Below are 23,028 nucleotides of genomic sequence, written 5' to 3' on the forward strand. Positions count from 1 at the left end.
CCCCTTCCAAGAGCTGCTTTCTTGGCAAATCCCCATCCCTTAAGCTTTTACTCCTAGCACTGTTCTTCATCAGCTGAAGTGACTGTTGCCCACCAGAGTGCCGTTCCTCATGGGATCTGCTAGTCTGTCCCAACTCAAATTTTCCCCATGAGCCCTCCCTTCGCTTTCACCCACAGCCCTTTGATGGACTCCATCTCTTCCCCAAAGTCCTCCTTACTGCCACGTTTGCTCACACCCACACAACTGTCAGCTCTCATACTTCGTGTATTACAGTATTTGAGGCTTCTCCTGATAGTTGAGCTCACAGACTCATATGCTTAGATGAGAATTGCAACTTTGATCTAAAACCAGAGATAAGCGTCTGTCCCTTGCAGTTTTGGGGAAAAAATGAAAATGCATCCTCTATAGGTTTTTGACACCAGAAAACAAACACAGGGGATTTACAATCCTTTGGTTTTGAAGAAAATATAATGATCAGTGACTGTGAATGTCTTGGTGTTAGCAACACAAGACATAAATCTTTCAGGATCATCTCTGTTAAACTTTCTCCACTTCATAAGTAAAATCCATATGCACAGCTCATATTATTGCTCTGTGAAGTTTAGGATTTGTGTGCCCTACCATTATTAAGTCCAACACTACTGCAAGCTGTTTAGACAAGGTCCACCTCGAGGTAGCCTACAGGCCTCTGTCAAAAGTTTCTTTTCTTTTGTAGATTTTAAAGCCTAGGCCATGGCAGAGTGCCCTCCCTGCCCCCCATATCCAGAACTCCCACCTAAACTAAAGCATTGCCTTTCTCCTTACAACTTTTCCACCTCTCCCTATCTATTTCCTTGCTTTGATCATTCTGATTTCTTATCTAACCCCATTCCTTCCCTTTCTCCTCCCTTCATCCTTTTCTTTCATTTCCCAGTGACTATACAGGTCCTTTCTTATCAGCTGGTCCTGAGTTTCCCAAATACACATACGCACTTACGTGCACACACACACACACTGACACAAATAAATAAATAAATAAAAAGGTCAGTGAGCAGAGCAGCAATAACCCCTAAAACAGTACTATCAGAGGGACATGATTGATCAATTGAATTCCATAGCGGCTGAAAAATGTGGGATTAAGTAGTGTATTATACGCACAATGAGTTGAGGCATGATGTTCATTTCAAGTTCATTTCGCCAGCCCTCTGCCACCAGATCAGGCAATCAATAGGGGCAGCAGATATCATATATCACCTCTCTCCGTGCTAGGGAGAGAGCACCATAATCTCTCGCAAATTTAGAGTGACAGATTTGTCAAGATCTGAAGGGCTCCTGAATAAATGAAGGAAAAGAGAGTCCTACAGTGACTTGGGAAAGCTGTGGTTTCAGCTTCTTCACACAAAGGCATGGCCTGTGCACACACGGGAGACACGCGTGCACAGGGCTCTGCAGGCAGACAGGAATTGCAAATACATGTGCATGTGTGCCCTAGTCTGTGTAACCACCCAGGGCAACTAACTAAGGGTAAAATCCGGTTTAATGACAATCAATGGAAGTTTTACTGTATACGTGAACACCCGTCCACTCACACCAAATACCATGCATAGTGTAGGGCTGCCATCCTTGAAAATCAAATATAGCCTAAACCAGCCGCTGCAGACAGACGGCTGCTCAGGCATGTATGGTGATACAGAATCTAAAGAACACCAGAATAATGATCTACTGCAAAAATACCCACGTGTATTAGCATCATGGTGTGCACACTCATGCACACTGACTGGCACATGTGGAAAAATCCTCAAAGGCAAACAGCTTCACAGGCTGCAGGCAGGTTGAAACAAGCGCTGATACAGAAACACACTTTTTTTTTTTTCCTGAGCCTGGACCCAGGAGTTCTGTGCCAGCTTTCTGCAGGGAGGACCAGAGAGATGTGCCTACTGGAACTGGGAGCATGAGCCTCGAGCTACCCTAGTCCTCCTGAAAGCCACCCCCTGCAGTAACAGCCCAGTCCATCTAAAACACGAAGACTGCACTGACACATGCAGTGTGCAGTCCACCAAGCCTGGTCTTTGCTTTGTTTCCTCTTAGTCAAATCTGTCATGAACTCCAGCTTTCAGGAACTTGAGAGTTTTCCCTTGTGCAAAAAAGCCCGAGGAGAGGAGAAAATGCCAGGGATCAGTGCCAGTAAAGAGCCCTGCTCTGGCTACGGGTGGAAAAGAAAGAGTGAAGGGGCTGCGCGAGGGAAGGCTGCTGGCTGGGACAAATCAATATGTAATATTTTCTATGGTCTTGCGAGTGGTACTGTACTACGTTACTGTATATAATGTACTATTGATTATATCATATCATATAATCACCTATAAACGGATATATCTCATAGCCAGAAGGCAGCAGGCTCAGTTATAACTCCGGGCCACCAGCTGGGCATTAACTGTGCCAGGAAAATACCCATCTTGGCATCACCCATGAGCTAAAAGATGAAGCAGCGGAGTGGCATGGTTCTGGCCATTGCACAGTCAATGCTACTCCAGGCTCCTGGAAGCATCGTCTGCCCATGAGTACACTTGCAATCGCGTGGAGGAGGGAAAAGGTCTATACAGATCCCTCAATCACTTTCTTGACAGACAGCAAGTTTCTGAGATTCACAGACTGGAAGCCACCCAGAAAGGCTGACGTATGAGGAATAATAGTGAAAAAGCAGGAAGGTAATCACAGCGTAAGAGGGAGAACCTGATCTTAGGTTAGACAGGGTGATAAGACAGACTTGTATCTGATGAACCACAGTAGGCAGAGATTCAGCATGAAGGGTATGAAGGTATATCAGCATGGATGAGACAGGGGATTATAACCAGTCTCACCAAAGTTAGGCTGAGAGGTGACAGCAGAAAGATACTCAGCACAGTTGGAGAAGATTATAATGAGCAGACTTGCCTAAGATGAGATGAGGGATTATGACAAAGGAAGATTCACTTCAGCTGGGACAGGAGGTTATAACAGACAGACTCACCTTGGACATGACAGATGCTAATAGCAGGAGACTCACTCACTTCAGATAAAAAGGGGTTATAACCGAGATAAATGCACCTCATTTGAGTTGGGGGATAACAGGGAAAAAAAAAAAAAAAAAAAAAACAAACACCACCAAAACCAGGTGGGTGATAAGATGGTTTATCACAGGGAAAGATTCACTTTGGATGGGGCAGGGCATTTATAATGGACTCACCTTGGAGGGGATGAGTGGGCTGTGAGAGACGTGGGATGGCACAACAGAGATAGAGACACCTGGAACGCGGCAGGAGGCACTGCAGTGAGATTGGACTGTGTCAGAGGGCTGTTGCAGGGACAGAGATGCACTTCTGGTGATGCTTTTACCAGAAAAAGCCTTTTTTCCTAGTAAGAACAAAGGATTCCCAGGAAGGCCGATTCCCACTGAGTAGGACTAGGTTTTGTAATACAATAATTCATTTTGGATAGGAAGGGGGACTGACACAGACAAAGATTCATCTCATTTTGGAAGGAGTTTTATAACAGAGATATGGGTTATGATAAATTACGAGCTACATGTAGGAGAATGGGACAGAGATCATAACAGAAATCAACGTATGTTGGATGGGACAGACACTCCGCAGGGAGAGACTCCTCTCTGGTGAAACATGGACTCAGAAACAGGATCATTCCTGTTATCTGAGGGGGATGAAAGACTCATCTGGGGTATGACAGGACAAGATGAGATGAGAAGGAAATCCTAACAGCGATATAACGTCTGTTGGGACCGGGGAGCTACAAGAGAGACTGATTCCCTTCCAAGCTGTCAGAAAGCCCTTTCTCCATTCCAGGCTTCCTCAGCCCTCTCCAGCACAGGTCCATCCTCAGCACTCTGGTTTCTCTGTGAGCTGCCTCTCCAGTAGCCTTCTAGCGATGCTAATCGCTGTGCTTTGCTCCCATTTTATGCTCAGCAATGGAGATTTGGCAATTTTTAACACTGAAAATCAGCGGAACCGAAACTCATCTCTGAGCCGAGCACCATTCTCCACAGCCTCACTCACCCTGGGCAGGATAGTCCCAAGGAGCCCGCGGGAGCAGCCCGGCTGCTCCAGCAGACAGGAGGGGTCTTCCCTCGGGTCCCTGCAGCCTCCCCTTCCCGCAGGAGTGGCACAGCTCCCTGGGTGGAGGCGGAGGGCCCCGCTCTGTCCTTGTCCCACATCCCTTGCTGATCCGAGCCAGGGTGGTGCTAACTCCCTGTTTTCTCTGTCTGTGCCCTGCAGATGTATCCGAGGGCTCAGTTCCCAATGGAGATTCCCAGAGCAGCGTGGACAGTTTGCGGAAGCACCTTCGTGGCGACACTTTCACCCAGCAGCAGCTGGAAGCTTTAGATCGAGTTTTTGAGCGTCCTTCTTACCCTGACGTCTTTCAAACATCAGAGCACATCAAATCTGAGCAGGTGAGGGCCCGGTAATGGGGACCCACAGGCACCCGTAGGATGATGGCAGGGAGATCCCCTCACCAAAATCACTCTCCCCCTCTTTGCACCTTGTTCTCACACTGACCTGTTATTGCACATACATCATGTTTACATTTTACAGCACCTTCTAGTTGTAAATATATCACTGTGCTGATGCACGTGTATACATGAGCTCCACCTCCTCTCGTGATCTTGCCGTATACACGCACACTGTGCTGTCGCTAAATCTCCATGTCCGCATTTCCCTCTGCACACACATCTGCAGGTATGCGGGCATGTTCTTGCCATGAACACGCAAACACTGCCATGCTTGTTCACCGCACGCAGCACTGCACAGAAACTCCTGCACTCTCAGATCATGCCGGTCACCAGTGTGCCACAGGCTCGGGCTTTAATGGAGCACTTTCCTTCATGGCCCAAAGCTGAGACTTGACTCCCATCTCCAACCTAGTTTTCCGCACTTCTGCAGCTCTGCCCCCACTTTCCTTTACTCCCCCGCTTGCCCGGCCTTTTATCCCAAAAGCTGTTTGTCTTAATAAAATGAAAATCAAAAGTCGTTTTAAACCGCCCCAAGCCATAAACCAACAAAGGAAGAGAAGGAGAGGCTGGCTGTGGACTCCCTTCATCCCAGAGTCCCTGGGTTTATTACAATGAATAACCTTTATTTACTTTCATTAGACTATTAAGCACCAGCACAGTCATTTTTCCCCCTGAAACTCTGAGCAGGGCCCATAAAGCAAATCCGAAGCCTAATTGAGTTCATTTTAATTTCTCTCCGATCACAGCGAATTACTCTGGTGATAAATCAGGGGGCAGGCTCACCCCCAGTAGAAGGCCTAATTTGCAGCTAATTACAAAACTGATTTCTACAGGAAGATCAATACGAGAAGGAATTGGAAATGACTAGGCAGTCCTAGGCAAGCAGGGATAGGGGCGGGGAGGGGGCAGCGTGCGGGGAGCCCACTGGAGGAGGGGGAGATGTGGGGAGGGGGTTGGGGAAGCGCATGGAAAAAAACAGAGCAGAAAGAGCAGAAAATCAGTTTTAATTTAAAGTAATATTAATCAGAGCAACTTTTCCTGCTGTTTTGTAGCCTTCCCGGTTTCTCCAGCTCCCGCGTCTGGTCCGGAGGCTGCCACAATAAAAAGGCAATTACCAGAGCCTTTCGGACAGGACACCCTTTCAGATTCAATGGCTCTCCCCCTCCCACCCTTCTGTTAGCCATGTGGCTCCCCCCTCCCCAATTTCATACCCCAATGCACAGAGTGACAGAGGCAGGGAATGAGGCTTCTTTGTTTGTTTTTAAAGAGCTAGGACAGAGGTAACAGCGGAGGGGAGGCAGACGACTCAGCAAAGAGCCTGGCTACAGTGGGCCAACACTGGCCGCTTCCTACAGCCCGCCTGTCCCAGTCATGTCATTGCAGTCCTCTGCCCCAGCTGTCCTTGTCACCAGGGCAAACACCTCCCGCCTCCGCTCAGTCAAGAGGAGGGGACGTGGATTTCCCCTTTCTTCTCCCCTGGGCTGGCACAGGCAGCCATCCCCGTCCCCACAGCACCGAACGAAGGCTCAGTCGTACGATAGATAACGTGCCAGATCCCGCACCCAGCCTCACCCCTCTTCCCCTTCACAGCGGCACATAGGAGGGTGGGATAGCTCATCCTAGGAGCCCCCCCCCAACCCTCTTGTCACTTCATCTTCTCTGTTTCCTCCTCCTCCTCCTCTTCCATCTGTGCAGGAGTTTGCATCTCTCCTCTTCCTCCCCCCCATCTGTACACCCTTCCCTTTCTCCCGGCGCATCAATAGCAAGCTGTCTTTCTCCTCTCTTCCCCAGGGTAATGAGTACTCCCTCCCAGCTCTGACCCCTGGTCTCGATGAAGTCAAATCAAGTCTATCCACCTCTGCTAACCCAGACCTGGGGACAAATGTGTCAGGACCCCAGACGTACCCTGTGGTGACCGGTAAGCTGCCTGACCAAACAGCAGAACCAAGCTTTTTATTTATTTCCCTCATCACCATTAGCTTCTGCTTTTTCTGCTAATGCAAGATATCCCTCTGTGACAAACATGGGAAGAGACAGAAAGACTGTGGAGGATGTAAGGGCTCAAGAGAAGCTTGAAATTTAGAGTATTGGTGGGTTTGGGTACACCTAGAGGTGCCCAGGTGTGACTGAAAGACAGGCAAACCCAGGCGCGAATCGGGAACTTGTGTGCCCAGATGGGGCTTAGGAATGGATGTTGGTGGAGGACAGGTATGTCCAAATATGCACTGTGGTTTTTTTCTTTGTGTCTGAGAACAAGAGGGTCGTGGCTTACCCATGATCTACACTTGATTATCTCGGGGGGAGATAATAATTTAAGTTTTATTCAGCCCTGGCATTTGCAAACTAAATACTGAGGTCTGCTGAACTGTGACTGCTAAACTCCCTCTTCCTTAAGCCCATGAGTCTCTAACAGCAGCTGGCAAAAGAAATTTGTTCACAGCCTTCCCCCTTCCCTCCCGTGTGGGCACATTAAACTTAGGTGTGACTGGGAGAGTAGGAAATGAGAGAAAGTGCAAGACAGTAGAGGAATCAGGATGCACAGAAGTAGGAGGCAATTTCTGTGGCAGCTGCTCCACAGAAACTTTCTCTTCGCTGGTGGCACGTGCAGGACCTGAGCAGCATGGGGTTGTCCTGGGGCCGCGGGGCACACCATGCTAGTGTTAGACTGCCTGCCCTGTGTGTGTCTAGAGCCATAAGGAGATATTCTGGTGCCACAGCCCTTCTTCTCAGGCTTTAGTTTCCACTGCACCCTGCTCACACAGCCACCATAGATTTGCACATCTCCTCCTGGGTAGCTAGAGCAGCTGGCAAGGCCCAAGTGACTTGCCCCGTTTTGGTATATCCCCCTTGCCCTACAACTGCTGTGGCCCCTCTAGAAACCTCGCAGTGTTAAGTTGAGAAATAACTCATGACAAAGGTCTAAGTCCTGTTAGCAAGGGAAGGAGCTGTTGCCTCTTGGCCAAAAAGCTGTCCTCTGATGGCACAGAATCAAGAGCACTGGAGTTTGTATCTCAACTTTTTCTTGCAGAAGCCCCAGCTAATAGCCCCTGAGGCCAAAGCAGCTCATGGTTGAGGCAGCAGTCATTGCTTGTTCAGCAAACACTGTGCAAAGGCATATTATTACATGCAACTTCTGGCTACCAGAACTTTGGGACCAGGCAGGATTAGTAACAGTTACCCCAAATACAGAGTAGATCCAATGTGAGGTCTGCAAAATGTCATGGAGAACCATGGGTAGGTGAACTGCATATTTAGGGAGTGTCTAGATAGTGTGATATCCCCAGACTTTTTCTGTGGCTTTTACTGCTATTAGGCTTGATCCAGGATCCTTGTAGCCATGCAGTTTCTTAGCCAACCAGAAAAAAATGGCTCAGCTGTGGCAAAATTGTTCCACCTGTCTTTGTATTTGCATATATCTGCTGGCCAGCAGGACCAGGGAGGTGATCGTCCCCCTGTACTCAGCACTGGTGAGGACGCCCCTCAAGTACTGTGTTCAGTTTTGGGCCCCTCACTACAAGAAGGACATCAAGGTGCTGGAGCGTGTCCAGAGGAGGGCAACGAAGTTGGTGAAGGGTCTAGAGAACAAGTCTTGTGAGGAGCGGATGAGGGAGCTGGGGTTGTTTAGTCTGGAGAAGAGGAGGCTCAAGGGAGACCTTATTGCTCTCTACAGCTACCTGAAAGGAGGTTGTAGCGAGGTGGGGGTGGGTCTCTTCTCCCTAGTAACAAGCGATAGGATGAGAGGAAATGGCCTCAAGTTGCGCCAGGGGAAGTTTAGGTTGGATATTAGGAAAAATTTCTTCACCGAAAGGGTAGTCAGGCACTGGAACAGGCTGCCCAGGGAAGTGGTTGAGTCTCCATCCCTGGAGGTATTTAAAAAATGTGCAGATGCAGTGCTTAGGGACATGGTTTAGCGGTGGGCTTGGCAGCGCTAGGTTAATGGTTGGCCTCAATGATCTTAAAGGTATTTTCCAACCTAAATGATTCTATGATTCTATATGCAAGAAAAAACTCAGCTGGTGTCCATCTACCATTTAGCAGATCCACATCTCTTACAGGAAATACTGTCCTGTCTGGGGGCCAAAGCCAGTAGGAGAGTAGTATTGTCCTTCCTTCATGGAAGGCAGATCCCCATAACTGGATGTAAAGGTGAGGCACCTAAAATCAGAGTTTAAGATTCAAAGGGGCCATTAAATAGTTCTTTTTAGTCCTTCTGCCTAAGTGAAGATGGTGAATTCCAGCCCATTAACATGAGAGCAGAATTTCTGAAGGCTCAGGACACTGCACAAGCTTTGGACAGGAGTCTCACAAGGGGACAGCAGGAGACAGATTTGGCCTCACAGAAGAGGCTGTGGGCTGAGGCAGAAAATCTTCTTCATGTCCCCCCCAACCCTGTGCCATCCCCACTCTCTTCCCTGCAACACTCCCAGCTCAGCTCGAGAACATCCCCATCTGATCCATCTGGATCCAAGAGTGAGAAAAGTTCATTTCAGACCCAGCTTGACATTCCCAGGTGGCAACTTAGCACTAACATCTCAATCTGTATGCGACATTTCAATCAACGCAGAGTAACAAAAGCAGAACTATTAGCATTGGGAGCTGTTCACTGGTGGTAATGATGGGGAAACTCAGAAACTGGAAATGAAAAGGGGAAAAAAACCCTCAACACCCTGGAAGGCAGCAGGGGAAGAGGGGCGGAGAATTTTTCCTCTACACTTAGGCCAAGATCCAATGTTTGGATTAATGGTGCCATTACCCAAGAAAGGACTTCAGATAATGCTCATTCTTAGAATGTTTTTGCTGGCAATTAAATGGTTGCAGTTATTGATCTTCATTGATCTGATGTCCTCAATTTGCATAATCTATTAAAGATGAATGATTCATGATATGTTTGCTGTGGGGCTGGGCAATGCTTTCAGGAAGGACCAGAGAGGTAAGGAACTCAGTGCTGCCTCCTGATCTGCCCTGGCCAGGAAGCTAAGGAAGAGGCTGGGAGCATGCAGATTTCTTTGGTATCACCCAGATCCCTCTCCTAAGAAGGGATATTGGAGTAACAGCAAGTACTGAATTACTGGCTGCCTGTTTTGCTGCTATAGTGTCATCTTTGAAATGCCTCTTTGCTCTTGTCCCAGTGCAGTCTGTGAACCCAGGTGATATCTGAAACAAATTCACCCACGCAGGGTACAAACTCTGTGTGCAGTCACGTCAGGATGTAAGATTTAGCTTCCATCTCCGAGCTCAGTCTTCCCAGACAGAAAAATGTATCACTAGCTCTTTCCAAACCAAAGCTGTCTGGCATTGGATTCTTGCCCTTTCTGAAGACTTCACAGAAAGTTCTTCTCCTCTCTCTGGCTCACGACTAGCTTTCCTCAGAAAGCTCTCTAAGCTCACACCGTTCTGAGAATACACCCCTCCAAAAGCCATCAGAACTTCAACAATATGGAACTACCTAAAATCTTGGAATGTAGTGAGATAGTTAAGCACAGATGTTGCTGAACTCCCTTTATCTGTCTCTGAGCTTCCTAGAATTCAAGAGCTAGAAATGCTGCAAAACAGGCAGCCACCTCCCCAATGTGCAGGAAGGCCTTCCCCAAAGTCCTGGGCATCTATTCAAAGACACAGCTTAGCACCACAGTTACATACAGCACAGCCTTGCCTAGTACTGTCAATATCAAACACTGCCTTTCAGACAATTATTCTAACACATCTTAGATGGTCCATTTATTATTCACATCTCCTAAAGCAAGTAAACAACATTTGTTTACTATGAAGCAGACAGGTCACCCTTATTTCTCCCCATTAAGTATCTGCAAGGAATTTCTATGAACGAGCTGACACTTAGGGACTAGCTGGGCACGAGGCTAGGAAACATGCTCCCGCTGTCCTTCATACAGAACAGACAATGTAGAAAGTTTCAACTTCCTTATGAAGTACCAGGGAGAGAAAGCTCTTAAGAGCTGCCTGAGAACACCACCCCACCTCTTCCTTCACACACAGGCCAGTGGGCCAGCTACATCTTGCCTCGATGTTGCATGGCCAGCACAGCCAGATTGGCATAGATCCCTGACAGTTTCTTGGACAGTATCTTTGGACACCAATCAGATTTCCTAGAGGCAAAGATCCAAGCTTGAACATACCAAGATAAGGCGAGTACACGCAGTTGAACACCAAGACAAGAATTCTGTTGTTCGTAGATATTCTACTTCAATTATTTCTATTGAAGGCAAACAGCCCAGGCAGATGAGTATAAACCTGTACAGGGCTAAGTAAACATAGAAAACCTCAATAGCTTTCTTTTATTCAGTAGTTTCCACAGGTCTTTGATTTTGGAAGGTATTCAGTAGCTAACACCCGAGAGGTGAGCAGAGGAGAACCTCAAGATTTTGGCACTAGCAACAGGAGTGCTTTAAAAGCACAAGGTTGTTCACAGAAGCCTTGAATCCTTTGAGAACAAAGGTTAAGATCCTTCTTTAAGTGGCATCAGAATTCATATCTTTTGGATATGAAACATGAAACAAGTTAGGAGTTGGACTCGATGACCCTTATGGGTCCCTTCCAACTCAAGATTTTCTATGATTCTGAGTGCTGTGTCTGAGTTCTGGGGACTTAGATTAATAGTTTGGGAGCGGAGTCCTTTCCAACTCAATTATCTAGCCAAAAGTTCCCCAACAGAGAGGCAGCACTATGGGAAATAAAATACAATGGACTTTTCATGTATGGCTTGAAGCTTGTTTATTAACAGACTACTAAAGGAGAGGATTTACCTACTAATGGATCGTAAAATTACAGCAAAGGTAAAGAAAAACTTCCCTTAATTGAATCCCAGCAGTTTTAACTAAATAGACCTTGTTTGCCAGCCCACTACAATCAGTGAGATCTACAAAGAAAAGTAAAGGTAAAAGAAAAGTAAAGGTAGAAGACAAGCCCAAGAAAAACAGGGGAAAAAAAGCACTTCAGCAACTTCTAGTGTTGACTGAAATGGGAATATGTGTCCCCTTCTTTTCCCGTAAGGAGGTTTCTGAGTGCTTCTGTGCTATGCTTAGCACCTATTAACAGGAATAGGTAACTTTTAAAATCATCATCACCCACCAAAACAGTACCAGGTCCTGTATGGAAAATGTTTCCTTCTCTCTGGGAAATAATTTTTTCCCTAAAGCAACAAATATCATCCAGGGTGAGAAATCCTGATGACAACTCACAATGTGTCAAACAAAGGCACCAAAAAAGCACAAACCCCATTGATCTCACTTTACTCCAGACCTCCCCTCTGTGGCGTGGGGTCAGATTTCTTTTCAGTTTAAGTTAATTTTTTAAATTCATACATGAATGTATGCGAAAAAAAATTATAATTACTGACATTAAGGCTATTTGATATGTCTGAAAGACATGCAAAAATAGTACTTAAACAGCATCTGATTTCTATGAAAGTTTTCAAGAAAGCTGTGATGCTAAGCATGGAGAAATCACTGGCTAGACACCTGGATCCAAAGTTTTTCTGAAATTATAAACAATCTTTTGAGAACTTTAGCCTCCTGCAAGGTGAAAAGATATTACTTCCTTCATTTCAGCTTAGTGAGTGAACTGAAGAGAATTTTGTTCAGTTCAATAACCAGGTCATTCAAAACTAAGAAACAAACCACAATTTAAAAAAGCAGGAACATTTGTTTTCCTCGGTCAGTGAGTGAATTAAGCTTGGTGTGAAAGGATGAGACCTATTAGTTATAAAATCAGGTTCTAAAATCAGTTCAATTTCCTCCTTATATATGTATTTTCCTTCATTTAATGTCATTTTTAATGCAAAACCTGCTTAGAAAAGCTTGCTTTTTCTGTTCTAGTATATTTAGGAAGTACGGGAACTTGTGGTCATTTTATTTAATTAGCATGAATAATTACAAATACTGTTTTTAATTTAATTCTAATTTCCATCCAAATATAACTTGACACAGATCACAAGTAAAAAGTTAATAATCTAATAAAATAATAATATGGACTCATCGTTCACTATTTTCTCATATAATAATATGTAAAGACAACTTATATTAAACAACATAATTGCTTAAATAAATGTGCATAGATGCAGTTCATCTACTTAGCAAAAACTGAAATAACCATGTTTACTGTAAGTTTTGTATTTGTCAAAATATTTGTTACAACAGATAAAATTCAACCTTTTAGAAAGCAGCCTCATAGTGCAAATGTAAAACAAGTTGATCCAGCTTGCTGTTTTAAATGATGATTAAAACTGACCTTTACATTCAGTTGTACTTATATCACTACGCTGAGAGGGGGAGCATTTCCTTCCCCTTTTCCTTGTTCGTACTGGTGAAAATTTGCTCTCTTGCTCCAGTCTACTTTAGCCTCCGACACCAGTGAGCAATGGCTTGACTGAGCTGACTTAAGAAAACCTCTTTAACAAACTGCTAGGGGCCCCAAATTGGCTTTAGTGACGGCAAATCCTACGTATGCAGACCCGCACTCTGCGGCACAGCATCACAGCTGCAGCTGCCAGCAGTCAAGCAGCCTGTTGGGCACATCTCTGGATGCCCCAATGCCCTGCAAATGGAATAGGATAATCATTCATGTGGCCGCTACAAGGTTGTTACTATCCTGCCTCATCAACATGAAGGAGGTATTTTCTGTGAGCAAGCCTCTCCTCTATGTAAGATAAGGAATCAGCAAAAGTAGAAGTCCACAGGATCTCCAAATTTCATCCACTGTTTCCTATCCCTAAGAAGAGATAATATCTTATCTAGTCAAGGAATTTGGAAAGGCAAAAGGTGTTACTACTGTTCTCCAGGATCAAATGGCTGAGGGTGATAGATGGTCAGACGAATGATCCCTGAAACAGACAGGAATAGTGGGGGGGGGAAGGAATCACATAAACTATTTCCATGCATCCAATGGAAGCTGCACTGACAGTAACTTTATGATGCTGAAGAAGGCAGCTCATGGGCTTGAAAGGCATATTGAAGTGAGGAACCCAGAAATCATGTCTCCACCTTCCTTAAATGAGCATTTAAGTGAACTGGGTAATGACAACAGCAGTGAATTGGCATTCCCAGTCTGATTTCCCTCAGCACAGGGACAGCGTTGCAGGCTGCCGCGCTCTATGCTGCTGGACAAAAAGGGACTTTTTTAGAGAAAAGAATTATATAGTCTTCCCAGCAATTCAGTTTTTGCCTTTTCTTTTGAGGCTAAATGAAGGATCCAATAAGTATGGCTATGATGAAAAAAATTTGTAATGTACATATTTGCCCACTGACAGCAGAGATTGTGCTTTATATCTGAGTTAAGCAACACCTGTCAGCAGGTGTTAATAACTTTTGATCTCCATCAGCTGTACTGGATTTAACCAGGACAGCTGCTTGTATAATTGAAATTGCCCACTGTCATCTTTTGGAGAAATGAAGAGCTTACGGCAAACTTTGGCCCTTCTTTGTAGGCTCAGGATTGCTGTGGGCTATCCGTGAGGACCTATCCTATCTTATCATCAGTAGAATATCATTGTGATGAAACCTTGGAGATACCTGTAATAGGGACTGTGTGAAAAACTAACATATTCTGTTCTAATTACATTTCCCAGCATATATGTCAAAAGCATCTTGTTTAAGAGGTCCCATTCAAGTCCCAACCCACCAAGGAATAAGCATATGCTACACTTTAAGGCAGGAAGTAATTGCCCAACCTGATGGGCTGGGACTCAAGAAAGGGGACAAGAGTATGAACTCCACTGAACTCCTCTGTTGACAAGTGCACAAGTTGCACGTCTTCCCTGCCCCCCGCCCCAAGACTTTAAAGCACATCTTCCTTCATCAGCTCCATCTGCAAACAACTGTACTTAGAGCCACATGAAGCTGACTTCAGTGGAGTTCCCAAGTGATTAATACTAACAGTACTCAACTAGCTAGTTCACTAGTCCGATCACAGGTCTACTGGAAGCTCCATGTTTTACTCCGTACAAAGACTATAAAACTTTTTCTCTCCAAAGTAACATAAAGAGTTAGCAAGTCAGTTTACTTGGAGAGCAGCAGTTAACTAGATCAGACACAAAATCGAGATTTATAAAATTCAGTTTTATAAAAAATGGGGCAAATAGATTTCAAAACTTGACATCAGTGATGTCACAACAGTTTTGACTCTCTGGGGAAAGCAATCCAAGATTGTTTCTTTAAACATGTATTTCAACAACCCACAAGTAAAGTATTGGGCTAAGAACACGGACGGATCTGTGCAGAAACAGGAAATAAACCTGAATACGCAAGGCTCCCTCTCCAGTCAGCAGGAATACAAAGAGAAGACAAGAAAGGTACCACAAGAAGCAGATTAGTCTCTGCACATTTTTCAGTTGTTCTAGCAAAGGTCTGTTACAATCACAGAGAAGGGAAGAAAAACAGGATGATCTTTATCTTCAGTGCAACTTGCATAATGCTCTTGCAACAGAAAAGAAATGAAAGAAAAAGTGGTTCTTCTGACATGACAGAAAGCAAAGTGAAAGATATGCTGTGCCAGTCCAGTTTGGTCTTTTGCATGACTTCTAGAATTTCTGAGGCAAGATTCTCACATGGGATAAAGCGATATGACTCCACTGGCTGTAGTGTAAACTCACCAGTTTATGAATGTTGAGGACCCAGTCCCATTCTGTTTGCCATAATGAAACCTTTCTAAGGAATGGAGAATGCAAATACAGAAAAAGATGTTTCAGTGGTGGGTATAAGCATAGGATTCAAAACACCTGAGATAAGATTCAGCTTTGGCATAGGGTTCCTACATGAACTTGGGTATGTCTTCTCTGGGCTCAGTTCCTCACAGATAAAACAGTGATCCCTAAGGGATGCTGTAAGGATATGTGTTCCAAAGAGTGAGGCACTGGGGTCATATCAGTATTTGATAGGGACCCCAGGAAAAGATGAAGAACGCTAAACAGTGTCAAGATAGTGAGCAGTGTTGTTAAGTGGGTGTGTACAAGCCATCCCTTACAGGGGGATGTGCCATCTTGATATTCTTTGTTTACTGAAAAGAAAAGGAGCACTGGATGCAGGTAGCTTATCCTCCAGGAAGCCAGCAATGAAAAACAAGCAGCTTATCTAGTCCTGCAAACCCCCCTGCTTCCCTTCCCTTCAGCAGCAGAGAGAGCACGATAAAAGCTGAGAGGAGTCTCTGTAGGAACCCAAAGCTGTGAATCTTCCTCTCACCCTGTCTGGCCAAAATCCCTTCATTCACAGGGGGAATTTAGGCCAGAGATCACCAGTTCTAGCTCTCCGCCAGAATAACAGAGGAGAGGGTTAGAAAGGAAGAAAAACAGCCATAACTCAACAAGTACAGTCAGAAAGAGAGGAGCAGGAGATGCAGAAAATATGTAGCCCTCTGCTATGTTTCCAGCTATATCCCCACCCTGCTGACCCTTTCAAATTTCCCCCAACCATGACATTGGGTGGTATTTTTTTGTTGCTTATAAACAAGGATATCGTTTGCCATTTACAAGAAGAAAGGAGCCTGGGACAGGAATAGATTTCTGCTGCTTTGGGGGGTTGCAAACTCATTCCGCCCCCCATTTGATTACAGGTCGGTATTCCAGCCTTAGGAATAAGACACTGACAGATACCTTGGGGTTTCCTGATGCAGCCTTACTGAGGGAGACCCCCCAAGACACAGACAAGCCAGTACGGCACTGCTCCACAGATTGCTGGCCCTAGCAGGACTTGGGAGAGGAAGGGGCAAGTTCTCCATCACAAATAAGAAAGAATTAGAGAATGCAGAAAATCAGAAGTGAAAACAAAAAAGGTGCAGCTGAAGTTTGAGGTGGTTAAAATGAAAGATGGAACTGTGCCATTCACAGGTGGATAGATAGATCAATCAATTGATCTCATCTACACTGACACACTTTGGAGCTATAATTCACTGCTGGGGCAATTATTCCAGCACAGCCGTGGCAGGAGTTATATCGGAGACAGAATTCAGGTGCTTTTAGTCAGGAGAGAGTTGGACAACAAAGGAGTAAAAATGGGTAAATGCCACCCACCAGTGAAGATACATGGGATATAAGTTATATCTGTGCAGTTGCAGAGCACAGAGGGAAAGATAGACAGGTAGATAAATAGACACATAAAAGTCTGAGTTTTGGTTGTGCAATCATTCGCTGTCTGACCTTATCCTCGCCTACTCTCCACTACTCTTAGAGAAGAGTGTTCAGCATTATTGTGTCCCAGTCTCTTTGCCATGTTACTGTTGACTTCTTTATCCCCTCGCACTGACTGAGTGGTGCTGCCGCTGGAAGGTGCGAGGAATTTTTCTTCATAAGCCTTGATGTGTTCAAGAGAGGGCTGGGCTCATCTCCGCTGTGAGTCTGACAGGGGCTTTAACAGCCTCACAACACCGGGACAAATAGCTCCTGGTCCCTTAACCCTTCTCAGCTTTGCAAGGCAAGGCTTGGCACCGTTGTTCCCATTGCAAGGGCTTTAGACAGTCTTTCAGGCTGAAATCCTCCCTGTGGTGGCTGGGCAGAGCGGAAATCCAGGGGCTGGATCAGATTGGCCTAATGCTACAGCAGCTTAAGCGGTCTGTTTTACCAGAGATTATGGTTTCACTTACACAGAGCGCCTGAAAAATGCTGCGGTTTAGGAAGGATTATAGCTGAAAATTCCATGCTTTAAAAGAGAAATAAAGCAGGGGAGGGACTAGGAAACCCAATGTGCCTGGGGGCTGTGCAAACAGGATTAACCTCTGCCCATAGCACCTCTTGCTTCTGCCCACCCATGCTTTCTGTGTCCATCCTCTTCTCTGCCCTTTCCTCCCCAGCGGCTCCCCACACCTGCTCTCTCTTGCACAGTATGGAGAGCTGAAAAAGGAGCCCAGCAAATGCCCAGGACCAAAGTGTCCCTAGTTTATTTAGGTATGACTGTCAAATGGCTTCCTTGAAAAATATCGCTTTCACTTGCAGCCCCTCAAAGCCAGGGGAACATTTGGCGCTCTGCCTGCAGATAGATCTATTAATCCAAATTATCTAGTATCAACATTATTTGGATAAAAGCTTCAGCACTCCCAGGCTGCTGGTGGTGACTCAGCCTCTCTGGCCTGAAGGTAAATCTGTGCACTCCTTGCCATCTGATGACAGAGGATGCAGGAGAAAAATAGCTTTGGGGGTTCTCCATCTACAGAGACTGGCACTGGCACATGAAGGCCCACTGGTAGGGTTGTAGGATAGTATACAGTTTCAAGAAGCAGAAGCTGGGCGCTGATGTGCTGCCTAGTCTGGTGACTTTAACTGTGCAACAAGAACCAGATACTCCAGCTTCTATTCCCCATATCCTCCACAAAAAGTCCTTGCCAAACAGAGCTACTTATAGCAAAAAGGGAGAAGAAATTATAACCCTCACTCAGCATACCAGAAACTTCACATAAGTAAACTAAATAAAGATGAACTGTACACCATTTGGCCAAGACTGATCCCTCCCAATCAACTGAACCATCAACATATGTCTTTGCTACAAAGGAGTCTCAGTGATCAGAGACCTTTGCTGGCCATCCAGGTTAGAGGTACTTGGATGAGAACACAGATGGCAAACTATCATTTTTGCCAGGTAGCAAAGCTCTAGGAAACAAATGCCTCAGGATAAACAGCATTCACAGATAGAAACTGCGCAGCCCTTTATTGTCTAGGTGAGCATTGCAGCCTCACAATAAGGTGCCTAGTGTTAATTAAGCCAGTTCTACATTAATGAAGTCAGATTTATGACCTAATTATATGTCACATTTATATTTCTCTGTATAAATCAAAACCACCAGAACTAACTTATTTCATAGGCCATTGGCAATACTTGCCATCGCGGCAGAGAGATGGCTTTCATTTATTGGCTTTAATTTGTTTACCTGAGGGTGGATGGTTTGCTAGGTGATTTGGATCGGATCTGATCACATCATCCATACTTCTCTTTCAGGTGTTCAAATACAGGACTCTATCACTGCTGACCCAACAACAGTGGGTGTTCTGGAGTACCCATGCTTTAGGTCACAGAGTTCTCCAATTCCCAAACCTCTTACTTGGCAGCCAAGTTAGAAGCAGTTTCAAAGCTGTATCTATTGTGCCTATGCAAATCTGCACATCAAAAATGGAGGTCCAGTGCAAACAACAATGAAAATGAGGCCTTGTATAAGTCCCTCACATTTCCTCTCCATTATATCTTTCTGTCAAAGCATCTGTTTGGCAACACTATACTCTGTGAACAACCAGAGTCAAGTACTGACTGGTTTTCTGGTCAAAGCCCCAAAGTGTGCCACTGTGAACGAGATCAATTGATCGATCAATCGATCGATCTATCCACCTATTAATTGCACAGTCCCATTTTTCATTTTAACGACCTCAAACTTCAGCTGAACCTTTTTTGTCAAAGCTTTTACAGAGTTTGCCTTAACAAACTTTGGCCATTACACCAAGCATCCTGTTTAATAGATGCTTATAACCATGCTGCTCTCCTGGGGAAGGTTACCCTGAGTTTGAAGAGACAAAGTGGTATAATTCCCTGGGCCAAGCTGTGTAAGTGTAGCATCTTCATACGCCCTCGGCCAGCGAGAGGAAGCTGTAGGAAAGGGAGCACAGAAGCTTCAGAGCATTCTTCTCCTTCCCAGCCCTACGCTTCTTCCTGTCCTCTCTCTCCTGCATGTTCCCTCCCTCACCTCTCTTTTTCCTGCATCCCATTCCTCCCATCTGCCACTGCACTCCGTTCTCCTCATCTCCTGCTGCCCCTGCAGAGGCATCCCTGCAGTCAGAGCCTAGCCCCCGGGTGCGTTTACTGCTGTTGTCTCAGCACTGGCTCCTCTGATCTACTCCTAACCTTTTTATTTTTATTTTTGTTTTTAAATTAATTTCCCTGTAGATTTTAACCACTCCATTTTCATTTACCCATTTTGTTCTTCCTCTCCTCCCTTCCCCACCCTCCTCTTCCTCCCCCTGTTCCCTTTGTCTGTCTGTGTCCATCCCTTACCCTACCACAGAAAACCTCTCCTCTCCCCTCAGTATAAAGCAAGAGCCTCATGGAGCCTCTCTCACCCCTTTCACCCCCACCACGCCGGTCGGCTCTGGGCAGGCTGATCTTCAGCCCTTCCACATGGCCCTTTCAGACGATGCGTCCACGCCTTGCTACAGTGCCTTCCTTCATCATGGTGCCCACTTTGGGCAGTCCAGCAGCCAGCCTCTGATAGCAGGTAACCGGCCTTGGCCACAAACTCAGTGGGGATGCTGCAGGCAAGGGGTTCAGTTTCGTCTGACGGGGAGACCAGTAAATGCTGCAAGCTCTTTGAGTGCAAGCGGGAACCAGAGCAACCGTGTTCCAGTTCTGTGTATGCAGCACGTGTTCTCAGCTCCATGGAGAGTCACAAAAAGATTTCATGCCTGTCCCTCATTTTTTAGAATAACATGGGAAAAGAAGCTGTAACTACCTAGAAGTGACTGGGTGTCCCAGTTGGATGGGTTTGGGACTTAATACAGAAACACTTGTACAGCAAAATCCTGTGTTGCCTCAATAGCCATAAAGCCCCTGAGTCCTGCAGGCCCAGCAAGGGTACTGTGTGCTAGCCTACGGTAGATGATTGCAGCTTGAATAATCTAGCCAGCTCTAGGACTGTTAGCACGGTCGTTCAGCATGGGCTGTACGAACTACTAAGTTAGATAAATACCTAGGCAGTTGGTGAGCACTACCATAGCTATGTCACGAGCAATATTTGAATCACCTGGTTTGGGAGCGTCAATGTAAGCTGGTGCCTTCACACAGCAGACAAGTAGTTAAGAAACAGGGCATCACATCTGAATGTCAAGACCAGGAAGGGTGGGTAAGAGACTATAATGTCTTACAGCCAAAGGAATACAGACCTGAGGTAGGTACTAGGGGAAATTCCTGTGCAAGGTGACTGAAGCAACATTGCTGGAGAAGCTCAGGGGTGGCTTGGATGAAATAGTGGGAATCTGTTTAGGCGACCACTGAGGCTGTTGTCACTCCACTGTCAAAGAACGTAATTTGGGCTTCTTCAGAACAGATGAAGTCCTAGGGCAGACCAGACTTCCTAATGCTCAAGAAACACATCTTACCTCTGCCTCCTTCATGTTCCTATATTATTTTTCTCTTTTGACCTAACATCCTCCCTTTATCTTGTCAGGTGAGACTTGCATTTCTAAACGTCCCTGTAGAAAAGCAGCAAGTAACAGCAGAGAAGACTTTTGTGTTCATAACACTGTCTTGGTCCAATCTTACTGCAGCTGATAAGAGCCTCTGAGCTCTGGGCACTTCCTAAGCCAAGGAGTCTCCTGACAGACCCTCTCCAACAATATAGTTCTCTGGGGATGCAGTCATATATGACCACCTGCTAGCCTAGACGGCACTGTGTTTCAGGAGAGGCACCTGCCTTAGGACCCTTATGGAGAATTAGACATGGGAGAAAGTGCTCAAAAGCTCAAACAATGCCGCAGTGATGAAGGTGCTGTTCCTCACTCAGCAGGCTCTTGGAGAAGGGAGAATGGCTGAAGTTGGAAGTATGTTATGAGCAGGATAGGTGCTAGCTTTGCCATAGCCCTGGCGTACCAGAATTTAATAATCCTGTCTACCTGTTGGTAACGAGAGGAGGTAACAGAAGGGGCCTGCTTGTATGTAACAGCATTTTGAGAGTCTCTCTGTGGGACACTTATTTGTGTTGCTGACGCTGTACTTATTTGTTATCGTCTTTTTCAAGACTGGGATTTTGACAGATGATCACTTCCCAACAAATTTTCCACACTGAGTTTTGAACATCAGCCTCTGTGCGCTCATGTCTGAATAAAAACACAGGGGCGTATGTGCACAGATCGAGTAGCAGAGTGAGTGTGTATGCGCTCCCACATGAATGGAAGTGTCAAAATGAATTAATTTTGCCTGCTGCTACATAATGTTCTCTGTAACTTTTCAGTGACAGTTTTCTCACTCATCACCTGTTGTTATTTCTCAGGCTAGTCAATATATGAAACCAAAAGGACATGAATTTTAAGCATAAAACTTTCTTGCCTTAAAAGAATGTGAGAAAAAAAAAAAAGAACTACATCTAGTGGGTGTTAATCATACAGCTTAACACACAGCTACAAATCTCTAAAGGAATGATGGTGAAAGAAGAGTAGAAGAGTGTAGAATATAAATCCCTGAGGCATTATATATTTATTTTTATCAATAATGGGGAGTGGCTGGAAAATGGCTCAGCCGTTGTCTGGTAGTTCTGTGCCATTATCTAACAGGAGGTGAGCTAGGAACATCAGCCACCGATCAGGAACCTCTTCAGGGAGAAAGAATGAACTTGCATTTCTTTTTTCTTGAGCAGATCACCTCAGTAATCTTTAGTCAAGACCTATGAAAGCAATGACACTGGTTTAGCCTGCCTCATCCCACAGAAACTTCCCCCCTTCAGGTTAATGCTCCATGTTGATTAGTTTTTGCTTTGCTGTGCAACTGTTATTTATTTCTGATTCCCCAGCCAAGGTTCATGCTTGTTCCAGGGCCTGCTTTATCAGTTACTATTCTGCCACCAGCAAAGCTAAACCAACTCTTACTCTTCTTTCGCTGGCATATCCCAGCACAGTTCCAGTGACTCCAGCCGTGTTAATGGGCCATACTTAACCTGTTACTTCTAAAGGTGAATCAGGCTCCAGCCCTCCAGTTAGAACAGACAGCAGAGACAAAATCTAACAAAGGAACAACAAATGGCACAAACCTCTTGGTGAGCTACAGTTCACCTAGGGAATGTGAAAGGGTCTGGATGCCTGGAACAGGCTAAGATCTCAGTAGGCAGTGTTGGAGGTTGAGCAGTAAATCTCCCAGCAGCTGTGGGAGAAAGATTATCTTAATTTATTTAGCCTTTTTTTGGGGTTGGGTTTGTTTTTTTTTTTTTTTTGTTTTGGCTTGAAACTCCCAGCAGCTTCTGAGATGATTTCAGTTCATTTAAATGCAATAAGCACTAACAGCAAAATGCCCTTCTGGCTGGCCCATTTTCAGGCTAACCAGTCCAAATGAGGAAATGCCTCTGGCATCAACCAAGAAGCCTCCAGCTGCACTTCCTAAGAGATGAAAAATAAACTACGATCATCCACCTAGTCCACACCCCTCTCTACTTCTTTGGTGGAGAAAAGATATCACGACTTTCAAAAACTCGTACCTGTGATAAAAATGAAGTGCAACTCAAATTGATTCTCACGATCCTATTATTATATATATTACACCAGCACCTGGAAGGAGTCCAACCAGTATTGATCTCATGCTAAGCACTGTGCAAATGTACTAAAAGTGTGCCCTTGCACCAAAGAGTTTGCAGCATAAAAAGAAGCACAGAGAGGTGAAGTGACTTGGCTAAAATCATCAGCAGGTGAATGGCAGAGGTGGGAAGAGAGACAGGCACAGAACACTCTCGGATCACTTTCCAATGCCTTGCACATTGATCATGCCCTAAAGCAACATCACCACAGTTTTGGAACTGCATCCACTGCATATAGACAGGACCTCAGCTCCTCTGGCAAGGAATATGCTGCCATTCTCTGTGCAGCTTAG

General features: G+C 45.3%; 1 protein-coding gene across 2 annotated transcripts in view; it reads left to right on the forward strand.

Annotated features, from left to right (window-relative positions):
• PAX2 (paired box 2) overlaps window positions 1-23,028 on the forward strand; it is a gene marked incomplete at both ends in the record, with an annotated part of 85,367 nt that overhangs the window by 54,384 nt on the left and 7,955 nt on the right. For both annotated transcript variants that reach the window (XM_082308191.1, XM_082308190.1), the window contains 2 exons: window positions 4,245-4,420; window positions 6,272-6,398. In XM_082308191.1, the coding sequence (XP_082164317.1) occupies window positions 4,245-4,420; window positions 6,272-6,398 (303 nt within the window). The remainder of the gene's footprint in view (window positions 1-4,244; window positions 4,421-6,271; window positions 6,399-23,028) is intronic.

This window comes from Platalea leucorodia, assembly GCF_965183815.1.
Source record: "Platalea leucorodia genome assembly, chromosome: 4".
NCBI classification, from domain to species: domain Eukaryota; kingdom Metazoa; phylum Chordata; class Aves; order Pelecaniformes; family Threskiornithidae; genus Platalea; species Platalea leucorodia.